The sequence below is a fragment of the Epithele typhae genome (genome assembly GCF_022376455.1).
Source record: "Epithele typhae strain CBS 203.58 chromosome Unknown BXZ73scaffold_5, whole genome shotgun sequence".
Lineage (NCBI taxonomy): Eukaryota > Fungi > Basidiomycota > Agaricomycetes > Polyporales > Epitheliaceae > Epithele > Epithele typhae.
Window position 1 is genome coordinate 1,072,063 of NW_025954196.1, and position 16,475 is coordinate 1,088,537.

A 16,475-nucleotide genomic window follows, 5' to 3' on the forward strand; every position below is an offset into this window, starting at 1 on the left:
CCGTCGCACGCTCTCTCTCTCCAACCACCACCATCGTCCGCCGCACCCGCTCCCGCCCATGAGCACCCCCGCCCCCGTCCGTAGGCGCAAGTCGCAGGCGTTCGTAGAGCTCGCGCATTCACCCTCCCAACCTTCTGCATCCGCTTCTGGCTTCGCCGATCCGAAGAGGATAGGTCACACGCCTTCGAAGGGGGCAGCTGCAAACGTGGCCACCTCCTCGGCAGCCCCCTCTGGTGTCAAGCGCAAGCAGCGCGAAGAGATCGCCTCCATGTCCAAAGACAAGAACGAGGTCCCACCGTCTGCGAAGAAGGTGAAACGGGATGGCGTTTCAGACGCGCCAGCAAAGAAGATCAAAGAAGCAATAAAGGACACCACGAATGTCATGGATGCGCCGGACTCGGACAGCCCGCGCAAGCTGTACTGCCATCAATGCGCGAGAAGCTTTCAGCTTGATAGTGAGTCCTCTTTGGCCGACTGTGCAGCGCTTGCCTAAGTACCGCACACGTAGACATGGTGCAGTGCACGTATAAACGCCACAGAGGACTGAGGTGCGGGAAGAAGTACTGCTCGGCTTGCTTGCGCAACAGATATCTTCGCGATATCAATGACATTCGGCACGATTCACCGCACAACCATCCCCAGTCCGAGACGCAGGATCATGTGGAGGGTGAAGACTACTTCTTCCAGTGAGCTCGCATTTTCGTGTTGTGATCAACAGGAACAAACGCTTGTGCAGGTGTCCGTTCTGCTCCGATACTTGTAACTGCAGAGTATGTATGAAGAAAAGGGGACAGGCGGCCCTTGGGTGAGTGCTGCACGCGCCTTCTAGCTTCGTAAACTTTCTAATGAGATCCCGCAGTCCTCTCAGGCTCTTTGCCAAGCAGAAGGAAGCCGAGGCAGCTGCAGCTGAGAAAGAGCCGATCAGTACAGTGGGTCTCTTCTGGGTCTTTTGTGCTGGAGAATTCTAACCGTCCCTCCAGAAGCCTGCCAAGAAGGCTCCGAAGGCTGCAAGTAAAGTAGCTCAGGAACAGTCGGCCTCTGCAAAGAAAATCCAGCGCAAATCTTCCACCTCCAAGTCAGTGTCTCATGTGTTACCCCAAGAAGCACCGAAGGTAGTTCGTGCCCCCAAGCCGCCAAAGCCGAAAGCCGTCTCCAAGCCTCTGCCGAAGACGCTTTGGACTGTACTCCCCACTCCATTAGACCTCGAAGGCGTGCTCCAGCGGATGAACATCCGCGAGTTCCTCCTGCGCTTCTCTCATATTCTAGACATTGCCAAGACTCACCGTGAAGACCTCGAGGAGCTTGCCACGGGCGATCCCTACCTCTCTGCTCCAGATGAAGAAGACGAAGAGAAGTCTGAGCTCGTCGGCTGGATCAGCGAAACCGCACTGAAAGCCGTCCTCATGGCCCTCCTCTCCCTCTTCATCAAGGACGTCAACTTCGAGACCGACCGCGCCGAACTCGTCAAGGCCCGCGAGGGCATCCAGAGCAGCGGCGCCAACGTCTCCAAGATGTGGATAGCTCTCTCCTGCCTCCGCAACTCCACCTCCCTCCCCCTCCCTGACTCTCTCCCCGCCCCGACTCTGACGCGCCAGCGGAGCACGCGCAGCGTCAACCCCGAGGCCGCCGCCGTCGGCTGCACCGCGCAGCTCGTCCCCATCGTCGGCGCGCTCGTCGAGGCGGCCCTCCGCACCGAGCTCGTCCGGGACGACTTCGAGGGCGGCGTCGCAGAGGAGCGGGAGCACGCGGCGGCGGCGCGCGAGCTCAAGGCGGCCGAGAACGCGCGCTGGAAGGACCTGAAGGCGGCGGAGCTCGCGGCGTCGTCCAAGGGGCGCCCAAAGGCGAAGCAGCCGACGGCGACCGGCCGCCAGGGCTTCAAGCTGACGAAGGCGCACCAGGCGGTGGTCGACGCCGCGCGCCCCGGCCACGCGGCGGCGCTCGCGGCGTGCGACCATGCGCTCGCGGTCGCAGCGGCGGGGTGCGTCGCGCGGTGTGCCCCTCTCGGGCGCGACGCGGACGGGCGGGTGTACTTTGCGCTCAGCCCGGGCGTGGCGGAGCGGGAGGCGGCGGAGGAGCTGTTGCAGGGGAAGAGGGGCGAGGTGAGGATGGGGCGACGGAAGGCTGTCGTGGAGGAGGACGAGCGGAAGCGGATGCGCCATTGGAGCTGGTTCCTGGCCGTGTGGGGGCGCAAGCCTGAGGGTGCGGTCGTTGCGATGATCGACGACGGCGAGGAGGAGACGGAAGGGAAGGGCAAGGGCAAGGAGACGACAGTGGAGGGCGACGACGAGCCGCGCTGGTGGGGGTTCTGGCACCCGGAGCAGATCGCAAAGCTCGCGGAGTGGCACGCGGTGCGTCACGGCTTTGATCTCGCGTCCAAGCGCGTGCGCGCCGCAGCGGACGACAACGCGGTCGTCGACATCGACGACGTCAACGTGCCCGCGGCCGGCAAGGGCAAGAAGCCGCGCGGGCGCCCGTCGAATGTGAGCTCAGCCGCGAGCTCACGCGCGCGCACTGCCGCAGAGGACGACTCGGACCTGACAGACCAGTCGGAGGACGAGCGGGACGAGATCGTGGACGACGCGGGGGTGGACGCAGACGGGGACGTGCAGATGCGTACGAACGCGCGCGGGGAGCCGGTCCCGACGCGGCGAGAGCTGCGGGCCCTCGCTCGAGGCCTGAAGCAGTACGCGGAGCAGCTCGAATGGCGCATCCGGCGCGCATGCAAGGACGACGGGGAGAAGGCCGGTCTCAAGGGCAAGGGCAAGGCTGTCGGCAGGTCGGAGCCCATTGCCCCTGCCAGCTTCTACGGCTGAGTTGCTGGGCCATGGCTTGCTTTCCCATTTTGTTTCTCTGACAGCTAGAGTGCCGTAGCGTTCTCCGCTTGCATACCCATTGCTCCTTTACCTTTCATGTCACCTAATTTTGCGCACGGGCCGATAGGATGAAGGACGTAGCGATCCTTTCTAGACATATCCACGAGTCCCACCGCTTCGTCTATGATACTGTACACGATATGGATGTCCCAATGACCACCTGACCTAACCTGGGATATAGCACTGTTTCTCAATAAGACCCACAAGTTCGTCGGCGTTCATAGGGCGCTCGACACATCGAGACAGACGTTGGGCGAGCAGCGTAGCAAGGACATGCTTGCACTGTCGAAGGGCAGGGCCATCAGCTTGTTGCCGTGGACGCGTCGACTGTGTGGACGCACCATTATCTGGGTTTCGGACAGCAGCACGCTATATGCATACGCCGGGCAGGTGCAATACGCTCGAGAAAGCCCGGCTCCCGGAAAGACGACGTATGTCGCGGTGGATCCGAGTACCTCGAACTGCGGTCGTCCCCACGGTGTCCGGTACATGATCACTGTACAGAAGGAGCCGCCTTGAGTGCAGCGTACCGACGGAGGAGCCACCTGGCACTCACCGCTGTCGCGATCGACAAGGTCGAGCGCAGCGAGAAGCAGCGTCTCCGCAAAGAAGAAACGCAGTTTCAACAACGAGTCCTCGACTGTCAGTTTATAATCAGTGTATTCCTGGCCACAATTGCATGGAGGGAACCCACAGGTCTCCTCATTGAACTCGTCAAGAACTTGTTGCAGAATCACTTTGAACTCCGGGCCAGAGGTGTCGGCCATGGCCTCAAAGACTGTCTAGAGCGCGCAGAAGCTCGGCAGTGGCGAAGTTGGCCTCTAAGACTCGATTATGGTTGGTGCGGTCGGGCTTGGTGTACCGCGGACATGGTCTTGTGGTGGTCCATTGTCGAGCTCACATTCCTCGATTTGGGCCGTTATTTATGGGCGCTCGACATGGAGTCAACGCATCGCCACTGGTACTAGTCACCCATCCGAGCTGACCCGCACCCTCTCTTACTTACCCCACCTCACAAGGTGAAAAATGCTGATCGAGTATCTTTTTGTCTTTGCCCAGGTGCATGATGAGTTTCGAGTACCGGAGCTCCTCTCCATCTCGGAGCTCCACGGTTTCGAGATCAAATTTCCCGAGGATCCAGACACATCGCGACCGTTCATGGTCCTAGGACTTGAGGCTGAAGAACATGCTCGGTTGCTGGCGCAGCGATGCATTCTCGTCAGGTGAGCCGTTTTTTGCGTCTCGTTGAGTACTGCTCACTTGCAGCCCCGTCTCAGATATGTCTGCGAGTTTTACGCTCGTGGAAAAACATACGATGAACTTCACGAGAATACACGCCTGCAAAAACCTCGATGGGAGAAATACTACGTCGACACGTCCTTCAAGTTCCTGATCACTGCGTTCAACCATACTATCCCGCAGTGGAGGCAAACGATTGTCGTGGAGAGCTTCTCGTACATGGACTTCCAAGGGAAGATCGAGATGAAGAACCCTGAAATAACGCTCGCAGTGTTCGAAGAATGTACGGCTACTTGTGTGAATGCGGTGAGAAAACGTTACTGAATACGCGAACCAGATCCTGATAAACACGGAACCACCCGCGAGAAGACGGAAGGCGATGGCGAGTTCGACGAAGTCTGGTTCGGCAGGTTGGTATGTTCAGCGGGCCGAGGAGCGCAAGCGCTCTCTAACCACGATTTCCCCGTAGATCATGCTTGGTACGGCCCGGCCGTTGGTGAAGACTTTCGACGTCAAGAAGCGCGTGTACTTCGGGAACACCAGCATGGAGGCCGAGATGTCTCTCCTCATGGCCAACCAAACTCTGGTCAGATCCAGCCCGATGCCGCGCCCAGCATCCTGACAGTCCTCCAGGCGTCCCCAGGAAAACTGATTTACGATCCGTTTATCGGGACCGGCAGCATGGCATACGCACGTACCTCTCTCACCATGCCACGGCGAATACTGCTCACCATCCTCATCGCCAGACTGCGGCCCACTTCGGTGCCTTTGTGTTCGGCTCCGACATCGACGGGCGACAGATGAGAGGGAAGGGTGAGGTGCCCATCAGCCCCTCGAGGAGGTCTCTGCCTCACGCCTCCCTCCAGTCAAACCGCCTGGCATTGTGCGCGCTGCCGCGCAGTACGGCGTTGCCAACAGGATCGCGGACCTCCTGACGTTCGACGTGACCCAAAATCCATGGCGGTGCGGAGATCTCTTCGACGCGATCGTGACCGATCCGCCGTGCAAGTGTCCTCCGGTCCCTCCGCTTCAGCCATTCTCTAACCATGTTCCCTGCCCCCCACCAGACGGCGTGCGCGCCGGCGCGAAACGGCTCGGGCGCAAAGCCCCACGAGACGGCCCGCCCCCACTGCACACCGAACGCCCGTACGTAGTCGTGCCTCCGCTTCAAACCACCCTCAGCCTCTTCGCGCTAAAAGCCACCCGCGCCCCAGCGACGACCAGCCGTACATCCCGCCGATGAAGCCGTACGAGCTCTCGGAGCTCGCCCGGGACCTCGTCCTCCTCGCGCGGCACATGCTCCGCCCGCGCGGCCGGCTCGTCTTCTTCCTCCCGACGGTCACGGACGAGTACGCGGAGGTGGACGTGCGCGCGATGCTCTGCCCCGGCATGGAGCTCGTCGCGAACTCGCTCCAGAACTTCGGCTCGTGGGGCCGCCGGGTGCGTCTTCGGGCGCCGGTGGGACGCACGCGACGGGCGGGGCTGACGCGGGCGGTGTACAGCTGATCACGATCCGGAAGACGACGACGGAGCGGTTCCCGCGGCCGTCGTTTGACCCGGAGCATGCAGTGACGGAGAACGTCGTGGGCGAAGCGCATGTGCCCGCCCACAAAGACTTCCGGGAGAAGTACTTCCAGGGTTTCGGGAAGAAGGGCGACGTTGGGGACGATGGAGGGGATACGGCTGGTACCGGCTGATTGGGGGCGAGAGACGATGGATTGCGAAGAATTAAACGACGACAGCTGTATCGTTAGAGCAAATAAGAGAGCAAGAGGTGTAGCGTAGCGTAAAGCGATCTCGTCTGGGGTATCTCGACAAAACAGTTGCAGGACTAATGGGCACCTCGAGAGTTGGGTCCGCCGATGTATCGAGCTGTTGCGGCGATGCGGAAGTTGAAGGGGACGACCGTGTGCCTAACGCAAATATAAGAGACAGAAGAGGGACGGTGTGCACATACGTACTCATAATACTCCTGAATCTCCGCCCCGTCCATGATCAGCACATCACCCTACGACGGAGAATCAGCACCCGATGTGACGAGGGATATAGCGATGGATCTCACATGTCTCAGGAAAAGAGTCAGCGCGTTCACTTTGTCGCCCCCCGCCTTGTCCGTGCGATACTTCTTCAACAATCGGAAGTGCATCAGAGCAGCAGAGCCAAGAGATAGCGACGCCACTCGCGGACCAAGACCCGCTTCTGCATCACTGTGGAACTGTGGGCGTAAATGGTTAGCCTTTACTCTCACGGAGCATGAGCAGAAACCTACTGCCATCCTCTGCTCCTCCATGTACGCGGCGCTGAGCACCTCATTGAACTGATACCCGCCGCTCTCGCTTGCATGACGGTTTGCATGCGCGATTGGATCAAATCGCGCGCTCTGACAATAGCCGACGGGGCTTGGCTGAAGGGAACGGTTTGGTTCGTCCCACCAACATATTGATACGGCTCGCCAGCTGAGAACAACGATCAGCGATGAGATATCGGTCAGTCGGCGCCGGAAAGCGTACTATTTTGCGAGAAGTAGTTGGTCAGGAGCTCTCCACGGCATTGGTGCTGAAATCCGTCTCAGCGTGATGCCCAGCGCAAGCGGATGGAACCATGGGCGTACCATCCGCAGCGGCCACCTGCGCAACTGCAGTTCGCCTGACTTTGCTTGGTTCTGGTACTCTTCGAAGATCTCGTTCGCAACTTTGTTCAGGGGAACGCTGCCGGTGATGCAGAAGATACGACCCCTGTCGCACTTTCAGTGGGAGAAAGGGAGGAAAAGAGAGATCACGACTAACCTGCGCTCGGGAAGGGTGTATACGAAATATTCACCGACGTGGTCATCTACTCGGTAAGGTCTGGAGCCGGAGCAAAGGATACCTGACAACCCATTTACAGCCCAAGTGAATCGGTGCCCAAGCGGGGACAGGTTCGAGAGTTACGCACCAGAAATTGCAGAAACCTTATAATGCCAGAATATATCGCTCTTCTGCCCCCAGAAATCCTTCGGGACTCGGTTCTTTCCTTCGATCCGCAGCGTGTTCCCACAAGCGGCACATTCCCAGTGCTGCCACTTGTACCTGAACACGGGCCGGCATCAGCCAAAAGCTACCCAGAGCACCTCGGACTTTACTCACCTGGACGAGAGTCTGCCACATTTCTTGCAGTGCCACCCCTTCGCAAACCGAGAGGTCGTGATGACGCCGTCGGCCTTGTCCGTCACAGGCAGCGAGGGGGCGATGTCCTCCAGAATGCCATGGCTGCAGTCGTACGGCGCGTCCAGGAACCGCTCGTCGTACTCCAGAGGTTCGAGCGGAGGCGAGCCGTCGAGGAGCCTCCAGAACTCGCCGCATGCCGGCTGGAGACACACGCGGACGTCCTTGTAGACCTGCGGGGAGGCCTTCTTGCACCCCGGGCACACGTAAGGTTTGTATAGCCTGCAGCCACGGCGTTAGATAGTGTGCCGCGACAGTGGCGAAAGATGCGTACTCTTCAGTGTTTCTCGAGGTTGACCGGTGGATCTGCATCTCCGAGTCTTGCTGATGCCACCACGGTGCAGGCTGCTTCTCGCACCATTCGAAGGCAAACTTGTAGCGAACGACTGCGCCTCGGCCATCGGGTAGAGTGTGCGGCTCCGCTGGTGAGGATATGGTAAACTCTATGGCTGTTGTACGGTGATTTAAGACACTCACCCCACACATGGGATATATGATAGAAGCCGAGAACGGCGTACGTGCAGTTGGGCTTTGCGGAGAGATCGTACGGGAAGAGGGCGTACCGGTCGTCGATGACCAGAGCAACGGGCAACTTCATGCGGTACGTGTTGAGCAGTGCACGGACGGACTTATCGTCGGCAAGCTGATCCGAGGCTTGGCGCATGACCGACTGACCATGCTGGTGGTGCAGACTCTCGGCCTTTCCGCCTCTGAAATGGCGTTGAAAAAGACGCTTAATCTAGTACATTTAGGCGACATACCCATGTGAGATAATGAGGCGACCGCCTCGATGGAACATATCTCGGCTGTGAGTCCAATCAACACCCATGACGAACTAGGATGTTGAATGGGGACGTACGCTGACGAGAATGCGCTCAGCAAGTAACCCTTGACAATGTTATCGGCGAAGTATACACCCCCCTGGTAGGATCTGAACCAGTCAAATGCCTCGCATACTTCTTGTCTGGACTAGAGTACGTGGTAAGCGATCGCCGAGCACAAGAACCACGGGACCAATGCTTACCCTGGCCCACACGACAGGTTGTACTAGCAATGGAGGCTTTGGAAGAGAGGGAAGGGTAGAGCCGTGTGATAACAAACGAGGGGGTATGGCACGGAATGAAAGCGAGCCGGAAGCAGAGGTGTGGCTGGCTACAGGCCGGCACATAGAGATTGAACGATCCAATGAGAACGGAGAGGCGGAGCGACGTCGTCTAAGGTCGACCTGCAGTCGCATGCGTGGTTCCGGAGGAAGAGTGACAGCACGCCAATCAACCTCACTGTCTGAGTCTTCGTCGTCCGAGTCTGGTGGAAAGTCTTTCGCTTCTGGATGATTCCCCCAAGGATCGGCAATCGTTTCCGTGCTGTGCAAAATCATCAACGCCTCCGTCGACCCGTCTTTGAGAATCTGGTTCATCTCTTTGACGTCCGCTGGAATTCCGAGGCACCCGGCGACAGGAACAGGGGCCTTGTTCGCGCGAGCCTTAGGCTGTTTGACTCGCTTCGGCTTCGGCGCTGTCATACGTTGGCCTGCTGCCGAGGCCATGTCTGTTTGAAGGCCATTATGCGTCTCCTCTGGCTCGCGCTTGCGCTTGCGACCTTCGGTTGGTTTCTTGACTGATTGTGAGGGGCCAGCCTTGTGGTCGTCGACGGCCTTCGAGGCCTTGCTCTTGCGAGCATGTTTCTTCATGGCAGCATCGGGCTGATCTATCGGGTTGCTGCAAATCGCCTCAGAGTCCTTCCCGCGTTGCTTCTTCGTAGGCCGGGAGGGCAAGTCGTCGATTTTCTTCAACCCCTTGCCGTCCTTCGACGCATGAGCCGCTTGAAGTGCCACGTCTTTCTTGGGCTTCTTCGTTCCCGACTTCGGTCGCGGTTTCTTGATGCCTCTTTCAACTGGTGACGAAGACGGTCCTGGTTCCTCCACGTCCATTCGCGCCTCGCTCTGATCTTCGCTAGCTGCGACCTTCTTCTTCGGCTTCTTGATCCCCTTCGACTTGTCTTCGACGACTCGATCCCTGCCAACCTCGCGCGCGAGCGGCGTCGAGACAGACTGGATGGGTTCCCCGCGTCCGCCGCGTCCTTCCACCATCGCCACGTCCCCGGGATCAGAAGCAGCGCGCGCGCGCGCCTTCTTTTCTTGCTACGAGTAGCTGCGCTCACCGAGCCGTCGGGGGCCGCTCCGTGGGCCGGGGAGACCTCTTCGAAGTCGTCCGTGATGCCGCGCTTCAGCTTCTTGAGCTTCCGGGGAGACTCGGCCTCGAGGATCGCCTTCAAACGCGCGGGGTGCGACGCGTTCCTTGGATGACGCTCGCGGGGTGTATTGGCAGAGAATACTCTCTTCGTCAGGGGCTTGGTGGTTTCAGAGGGCGGTAGGGCAGGGTCCGCGAGGGACATGCCGACATCTGTCGCCGACAGAGTGGTGGACGACGAAGAGGCGGCGAGAGTGGCGGACGTGGAAGGGAAAGAAGGTGCACGAGAGGGCGGCTATACGCGCGATTCGAATGAGCATGCGACCAGAGTGCTGATACAAGAGCTTACCCCGCTCCTAGCATCTTGCGGTTCGAGGAAGACGTTCAACTCGCGGTCGGTAGCAAACGTGGTGATCTCTTTGTTTTCTTCCTCTTCAAGGACGAGACACGCGTTGAGCGGCAAAGCGTCCCCTGTAGTACTTGCAGCATTGGTTCCTTTTTCAGAAACGTTCGCGCTGGGTAGAAAGCAAAAACGTCTTCAGTGTCACTCGTGAGGTCAAGACTGCACAATACAAACCTTCCCTTCTTCTTCTTCCCCAAAGTGCGTCTGTTGTTCATTTTCTGGCGAGCCGGGGGAACGGCAGTGGAAACCTCGACTTTAGGTGCGTAATCAAAGCCGCGTCGCTTGAATTCAGCGTTGACGATCTTCACCGCCGCGCTTTCACCATCTCGGTGCAACGTGTAGTAGAACTTGATAAAGATTCGAGCAGCGTCTTGGTCGAACCGCAGCGGAGCGTCGCCGGTGTCTTTGGGGCCGCCAGATGGGTCTCGCTCAAATGCGTGCTTGTTCCACTGCGCAGCAATGGCGCGAAGACCCTGCATTTCCTGCACGGATGACTTCAGATGACTACGAACCCCAGAGCATACACAAAACCGGAGCGTACGGGCTTGTCCTCGCAAATATCTCTAGCGAACTCACCAACCCAAGCGCGGTTCCGGGAGGTGTTGATCACGAACATACTCGCGAGATATGGGTGTTGGAGAGGGCTCGGGTCGAGCCAGGATAACGGGAGCACCATGGTCGTGCTCTCCCTTCAGTCCCAACGAGTGTTTGCTGCGGTAGTGGACGGAGAGAGAGTATGGAGCGCGCAGTGGGTGGGGGATGATATACGCGCATGGGGCGCAGTGCTTCGGAACAAATTGGCGGCCAGGGAAGACACACGACCCTGACTTCGCAGAGGCCCAGGGCCTCCGGCGCTCGCGATTTCCACAGTCCATCTTCCAGCTACAGCCTCCAAGGCCAGGTGGTCGCGCCCTTTCACACGCGTGTTGCTCCGCGAAGGCGATGGGCGAGCACAGGGACAGCGTGCGCGCAGGGATTCGCGGGGGAAACGACGTCTATGCTACGGAACGGACAGAGAACGCGGCTTTACTTGACAAGCGCGTGCTGCAGCGCCTCGTACACCTCGACCTCAACACTAGCCTCGGCCTTGTCCGCCTCCGATCCGTTGCCCGCAACCACCCGCTGAGCCTCCGCGAGGTTCGCACGAACGGCCTGCGGAGATAGGGTGAACAAGGGTGCCGCGTGAGAGCAGAGGGAGACGTACCTCCGTGGAGAAGGACTCGAGGGGGGCGGCCTCCACCGCGTTGATGGTAAGCTTGTTGTTGGGGTGGACGGTCGCGAAGCCGCCAGAGACTTGCAAGGAGACGGGTTGGTTGGAGTCGGGTGGGAAGCAAGAGAGTGACACGTACCGAACCACTTTTTCGACGCGTTGCCCGAGTCGATGACCTCGACGACACCAGGGCGGAGAGGCTCAATGGTGGGCTCGTGGTTGGCGAGGATACCCATGTCACCGGCCGCGGCCGCGAGGTTCACCTGCACGACATCCTGCGAGGTGAAGAGGGACTGGGGAGTGCAAAGTCAAACCGCTGGCCGGCACCACCTGCGTCGCTGGCACACACCTGGTGGGGGAGAACAAGGGAAAGCTGGAGCCTGTCCGGCGCGGCCTCGGCGTAGCCGCGCCTGGCAAGAGAGAGGGCCCGAGGTGCTCTCCGAGCAGCAGCGGTGGCGAAGCGGAGAGCAGACATAGTTTTGGAGGAGACGGGGGATGTGCACAACAGCGAGCTCGTCCATAACGCCTGCCGCTCATCATGGCGGGGGATGCCGGGTCGTCACGTGCTATTGTCGGGGCGCCCGCGAAGCTGTCCGCTACGGCCTGCCAATAATTCTGTCGATGTTTCTCTCCCGACACTTCTGAATCTTCACCCCTCATGTTTGCTTTCATGTGCTATATGCGATGTGTGCGTACTTGCGAATGTTACGGAAGTTTACTCGGAGGACACACAACGTCTGGCATGTTGTTCCACTGGCAGGGCGTAAGTAGTCGCCCCTTCTGAGGCCGTTGCGCTACAAGTCACTTTAGGCTACAACTCCAGGGTATGTACCACATGTTCTTAAGTATCTGCATCTCCGCTAACAATCTGCCCAGAGTCTGTAAGAGTCTGTCTGCTTCTGTAAATCTCCGCTGCTTGAAGCCCTCCCAGGGGCCGATCTGGCTTCGGCATTACAGTATGGTCCGCGCACACAACAGCGCCCAGCGGTGTGATCAGAGCATAAGTCGCGAACTCCCCGTAACCCAAGGACATCGCACTGCATCCTTCTCACACGCGCCCACAATCGATGCTATCGTCCGGCTCACGGCGACCGCGAGCAGGACACCCAAATACAGGGCGACTTCTCCTAGGACACCAGAAGCAAGTTTTTCCAGTGCTGTCTGATGCGATTGTTCCAGCGCCGAACTGTCGGCCTCTCCGTCTCTGACGCGGTGGAGCAACAGCCCGAGAAAGGTGCGTGTTGTGTACCCTTCACGCCTTGATGCCGTGCCTCGCAGGCCAAGTTTTTGGGACGATCCTCTCCTTCTCGCTCCTAACAATCGCTCTCTCATCAAGACGTCGGGCGGCGCGCGCAAACCTTGCTGCATCGTCCTTCGACGTGGCCCCCGTCACTCTGCAGCCGCCGACCTCTGCACCAAACATAACGTCCCCACCCCGCCACTCGACGCATCTGTCGATTATCACCATCGATGGTATCGAGGGATTCTAGCATCCTCGAGGCTCGGAGACGTCGAGAAGCATCCGCCGCGCCCACAGCATCAGTGGGTGCCCTTGTACTCGTCGATGCCACAAAAGCGCCGAGGACAATAGGCCTCCAAGGGTCTTGGGAACGCCACCGGGCACTCGCCGGGCCCGCGTGCATATAAACCCTGGGAGCCGCACCGACGTTGCCCCTCACAATACCCCCACACGCCACTGGCCGCACTGCGCCGACATACAACTCACGCCGGCCTGGTAATTAGTCGCCGCTGCGACTCCGCGATACTCACTCTTATCTCACGATGTAGGTCGCCGCCGATCTCGTCGCCGTCTACGAGACAGGCGCCACTCAGCAGCCGAAAACCGTCTCGTGCAGGAGGAAATGCAACATTAGGTCACGGACTCAAGACCACACAGGATGTAGGACCCCAGCACGAGCGCCGTGGTCAAAGTAACGTGCGATCCCAAGGCCAATGAGCCGGAAATATAGGGAATACAGAGAAGGTGTTCAAGGCCAGTGCCCATCGCGAAGATAACTTCGCCGGAGGTGGTCGTATAACAGCGAAAACCAGGACACACATCCGTACCGGAACCAAGGTCCCTCGTGCTCCCAATCTAACCGGGGCGGAGGTCAGATGATCAAATCCGCAAATGGGCACCCAAACGAGTTTAGAAGACGCGCACATCGAGCGCAAAACATCCAATGCGAACAGATACCTGGGGAAACCATCAATGTCTTCCACGCCCAAAGGACGCTGGCGCAAATTGCGACTCTGGAGATCGAACCGGCGACAGCCTGGCTATACTAGGACACATGGCAAGTTCCCTGTGATCTCAACCCGGTGAACTGTCGCGGCATGGGAACTTCGTCAAGATGACCAAGCACTGCGCGAGGTCACGACAGCCCTCCCGCGAGTCGGGGGAAGGGAAAGTTGCTCTTAGCTAGCAATTCCGACAATTGGATCGCGTTGTCGACTTGCAGATCGAAACGGCTCCCAGGTATGCAGCAATGTCATAGCAGTGATCAACAAATTATCCACGCATGCAAATCCTATCAGAAGCCCATGGCTAGAAGCGGGAGTACGGAGAATATTCTATAGTAGGATCATCGTGTCCGTCGTCTGCACAGCTTGACCTCTCGTCTGTCAATGACTCAACAAGCGTACTCGCCAACGACCACCGTTTCCGGACCACGGGAGCCCTCGCCCACACGTCGTCCCCGTCTCTCCAGCAGTCCTCCCCCGCCTCTCCGGTCGGCGCACGCACCACCGTGAGCCCGTCCTCTCGCAGAGTGATGCTCGTGTACGGCGCCGTGTTCGAGTGGCGGTAGAACACTCTGGCGACCTGGTCCGGCCAGGCCTGCACCACGTCTACCGCGGCAGCGTGCAAGAAGTGCTCCCACGCCATATCCTCCTCCCGGTCGATCTTCTTCTCGGACGGGAGAACGTACGTCCACGCGATTGCGAGGCGGGCGCCAGCGTGCGAGGAGGTAGACCCCGCGGGTCGCTCGCTGTTCCAGGAGACAAGGGAGTCGTGGATGTATGGGAGGCGCAGCTGCGGTGACAGCGTCAACGTTCAACATTGTTCATAGCTTGAAGGTAGTCGGGATGGGACCTACGTGGATCATGTCCAGCTGCAGGAATCGCAGCTGCGGGAGCTCGCGCGTCACATCCTCGACTGTCCATGTTTCCTCCTCCCTAGGCACCAGCGGCGTCGTCGGACCGAGCTCGCCCAGCCGCAGCGAGACGAGCTGAGCGCCGAGAGACCGCATGACGTCCTGGAGACATACAGCCGTCCCCGTCTCGCACACAAGACGCAGGCGCGAGAGCTCGGGCGAAGTCGAAGCCGGGTCTTCGAGGGCGTCTGCATTTTGTTGGAGGAAAGCCGGGGCGCAGACCATGCTGCGCAGCGCGCGGGGCAGCGCGACCGGGTGTTTGCGGTAGTCTGCGGCGCGCACGGACTGCGTGCGGATCTGCGAGCGCCCCACGTCGAGGTGGCGCAAGTCTGGGCACGTCGCGAAGAGGCGCGAGAGGGCGGGCGGGTAGAGGGCGAGTGTCGTCGCGAATGCGCGGAGCGGCGGGACGCCGATTTCAACGAGATGTTCGAGTGTGAAGAGGCCCCCGGCCATGTTGAGGGACAGCAGGTGGCGGGATGGTTCTATCGTGAGGGCGCGGAGATTGGGGAGGCTGTGGAGGAGGGTGGGAAGCCTTCGGAGGACGCGGTCGTCCACGGCGGCGACGTTGCGCAAGTGAAGGACGCGCGTGTGCGAGAAGCGGTCCCGGGGGGTGGAGGAGATGGACTGGCAGAGAGATATGACCGCATTGTCGTCCGCGGGTTCTAGGATGGCGTAAAACACGGGCTCCGTGACATCGCGGACTGCGCTGCTGACACGCATGAGTTGAGCAAAGGTGTTTGCATCGGGACTGTTCAGAACGACGGCAATTTGCAGCTCGACTGGGAAGCGGTTCCAGGGAAAGAAAGTCTCTGGAATGTTCATTATTATCGATCGGTTGGTTTCCCAGCTGCCACAGTAAACTGAAGCTACCAACCTGAAGCTGCTCGCCTCTTTGCACCGCTTCCACGTGACAAGTCCAGCAGCGACTTCCACTGTTCGCGGCGCGGCGCGGGGATCATTTGGATTAAAATTGGATTGCTACAGCAGGAATTGGATGAAGAGGGGGAGGAAGAGACGGGCAATATCCGCGTCAGAGTCGCGGTTGGTGTCACCGCGAGCGGTCAACCTGTCAAGCTCAAGCGCGACTGGCGCCGCGCTTGCCAGTGCCACGTCTCCCTCTGGTTGTCCTCGGCGCGCGAGCGCACAGCCGACATATACAGGCGTTGGGCGCCTGGGCGCACCGATGTGTCGTGACTCACTGTTTCTACAGTGTCCCACGGGTCCTTGGGACACCACGGGTCCTTGGGACAGACCTCAAATCCTCCCGATATACACTCCCAATAATCTTGAATAAATGGCACTTCAGTGTGCAATGATGTTCCTTGCAGTTAGAGTGACAATTCCAGCTGATCCGAGAGCTGGTTGAGATCATGATAACATCTTTTCCCATTTCCGAGAGTGTGAGCAAACTTGAATGACATGTCGTTGGGAGAGCGGAGCCATCTTGAAGCTCGGAGATGGATTTTATGACTTCTGGTAATGTTAGCTCTCTCCCTGCGAGGTTTCAAGTGATTACATGGCTGGGCTGATGATGCCGGACATGTCCCGCGTTTCCGGCGTTTCCGGCGTCTATTTGGGCGACATACGCGTACCACGTGACACTCTCACATGCGTTGTCACGACGCGTCGTCCTGACTGGCCCCTCCGTGTTGTGCATGGCAACCCATGCTGAGCCTACATGACAGACATGAAATTTGGTGTGATGTGGCATAGGGCAGAGATGAGAGATGCCAACTTGCTCTCCACACCATCCCCCTCCACTCTCTGGCAACATCATGCCGGGCCACACAACCACTTCAGCACTGGCCGCACAACGAGGTGCACGTGATGAGAGCCACCAGCTCATGAAAAAAGCTGTGGATCTCTACCTCAAGCATCACTCCGATCCCCAGCCAAAGGGTCTCCGAGCCGTCTGTCAGGAGGTTTCCAAGGAGCATAAGCAGCTTACTGGCACATACATCCATCTCAGCAAAACCACCCTCAGCCGTTTTGTTAGCAATCCTAACCATCAGTCTATGTCTTCATTTAATTCTAAGAAGGCCCTGCTCACTACTGAGGAAGAAACTCAACTAGTCGAATTCGCCATCACTCTTGCTAGCCGAGGCCACCCTCTCACACACCGTTGCCTCACTGAGGTGGCAAAAAATCTGCTCGACACAAGTCTTGGCTCTTCCACTCCAGAAATTGGCCGCAACTGGAGCTC

General features: G+C 59.0%; 6 protein-coding genes across 6 annotated transcripts; 2 read left to right on the plus strand and 4 right to left on the minus strand.

Moving 5' to 3' along the window:
- Nucleotides 1-58: 58 nt before the first annotated feature.
- On the plus strand, nt 59-2,813 carry BXZ73DRAFT_41158 (uncharacterized protein; the record flags this gene model as incomplete). The annotated part of the gene is made up of 5 exons (XM_048018716.1): nt 59-455; nt 509-686; nt 737-805; nt 851-944; nt 984-2,813. The coding sequence occupies 5 exons, from the start codon at nt 59-61 to the stop codon at nt 2,811-2,813; spliced, it is 2,568 nt and encodes an 855-aa protein (XP_047881733.1).
- Nucleotides 2,814-3,038: 225 nt separating this feature from the next.
- BXZ73DRAFT_97885 (uncharacterized protein) lies at nt 3,039-3,640 on the minus strand (the record flags this gene model as incomplete). Its single annotated transcript, XM_048027520.1, has 4 exons — nt 3,039-3,155; nt 3,215-3,369; nt 3,430-3,513; nt 3,568-3,640. 4 exons carry the CDS (start codon nt 3,638-3,640, stop codon nt 3,039-3,041), a joined length of 429 nt encoding a protein of 142 aa, XP_047881734.1.
- A 259-nt stretch (nt 3,641-3,899) lies between these two features.
- Nucleotides 3,900-5,809, plus strand: BXZ73DRAFT_88042 (tRNA guanosine-2'-O-methyltransferase; the record flags this gene model as incomplete). The annotated part of the gene is made up of 9 exons (XM_048024811.1): nt 3,900-4,096; nt 4,151-4,395; nt 4,450-4,526; nt 4,582-4,698; nt 4,746-4,802; nt 4,859-4,925; nt 4,979-5,120; nt 5,267-5,552; nt 5,615-5,809. The coding sequence occupies 9 exons, from the start codon at nt 3,900-3,902 to the stop codon at nt 5,807-5,809; spliced, it is 1,383 nt and encodes a 460-aa protein (XP_047881735.1).
- A 31-nt stretch (nt 5,810-5,840) lies between these two features.
- BXZ73DRAFT_97887 (uncharacterized protein) lies at nt 5,841-10,583 on the minus strand (the record flags this gene model as incomplete). Its single annotated transcript, XM_048027521.1, has 20 exons — nt 5,841-5,854; nt 5,955-6,025; nt 6,074-6,120; nt 6,175-6,327; nt 6,382-6,448; nt 6,508-6,568; nt 6,623-6,668; nt 6,724-6,847; nt 6,899-6,980; nt 7,047-7,180; nt 7,238-7,537; nt 7,590-7,737; nt 7,793-8,025; nt 8,077-8,121; nt 8,175-8,284; nt 8,340-9,365; nt 9,476-9,799; nt 9,854-10,019; nt 10,082-10,389; nt 10,449-10,583. The coding sequence occupies 20 exons, from the start codon at nt 10,581-10,583 to the stop codon at nt 5,841-5,843; spliced, it is 3,594 nt and encodes a 1,197-aa protein (XP_047881736.1).
- A 350-nt stretch (nt 10,584-10,933) lies between these two features.
- Nucleotides 10,934-11,592, minus strand: BXZ73DRAFT_88043 (epsilon subunit of F1F0-ATP synthase N-terminal domain-containing protein; the record flags this gene model as incomplete). The annotated part of the gene is made up of 4 exons (XM_048024812.1): nt 10,934-11,059; nt 11,112-11,200; nt 11,257-11,410; nt 11,467-11,592. 4 exons carry the CDS (start codon nt 11,590-11,592, stop codon nt 10,934-10,936), a joined length of 495 nt encoding a protein of 164 aa, XP_047881737.1.
- A 1,674-nt stretch (nt 11,593-13,266) lies between these two features.
- BXZ73DRAFT_97889 (uncharacterized protein) lies at nt 13,267-15,094 on the minus strand (the record flags this gene model as incomplete). The annotated part of the gene is made up of 3 exons (XM_048027522.1): nt 13,267-13,314; nt 13,864-14,151; nt 14,216-15,094. 3 exons carry the CDS (start codon nt 15,092-15,094, stop codon nt 13,267-13,269), a joined length of 1,215 nt encoding a protein of 404 aa, XP_047881738.1.
- Between the last annotated feature and the right edge of the window lie 1,381 nt (nt 15,095-16,475).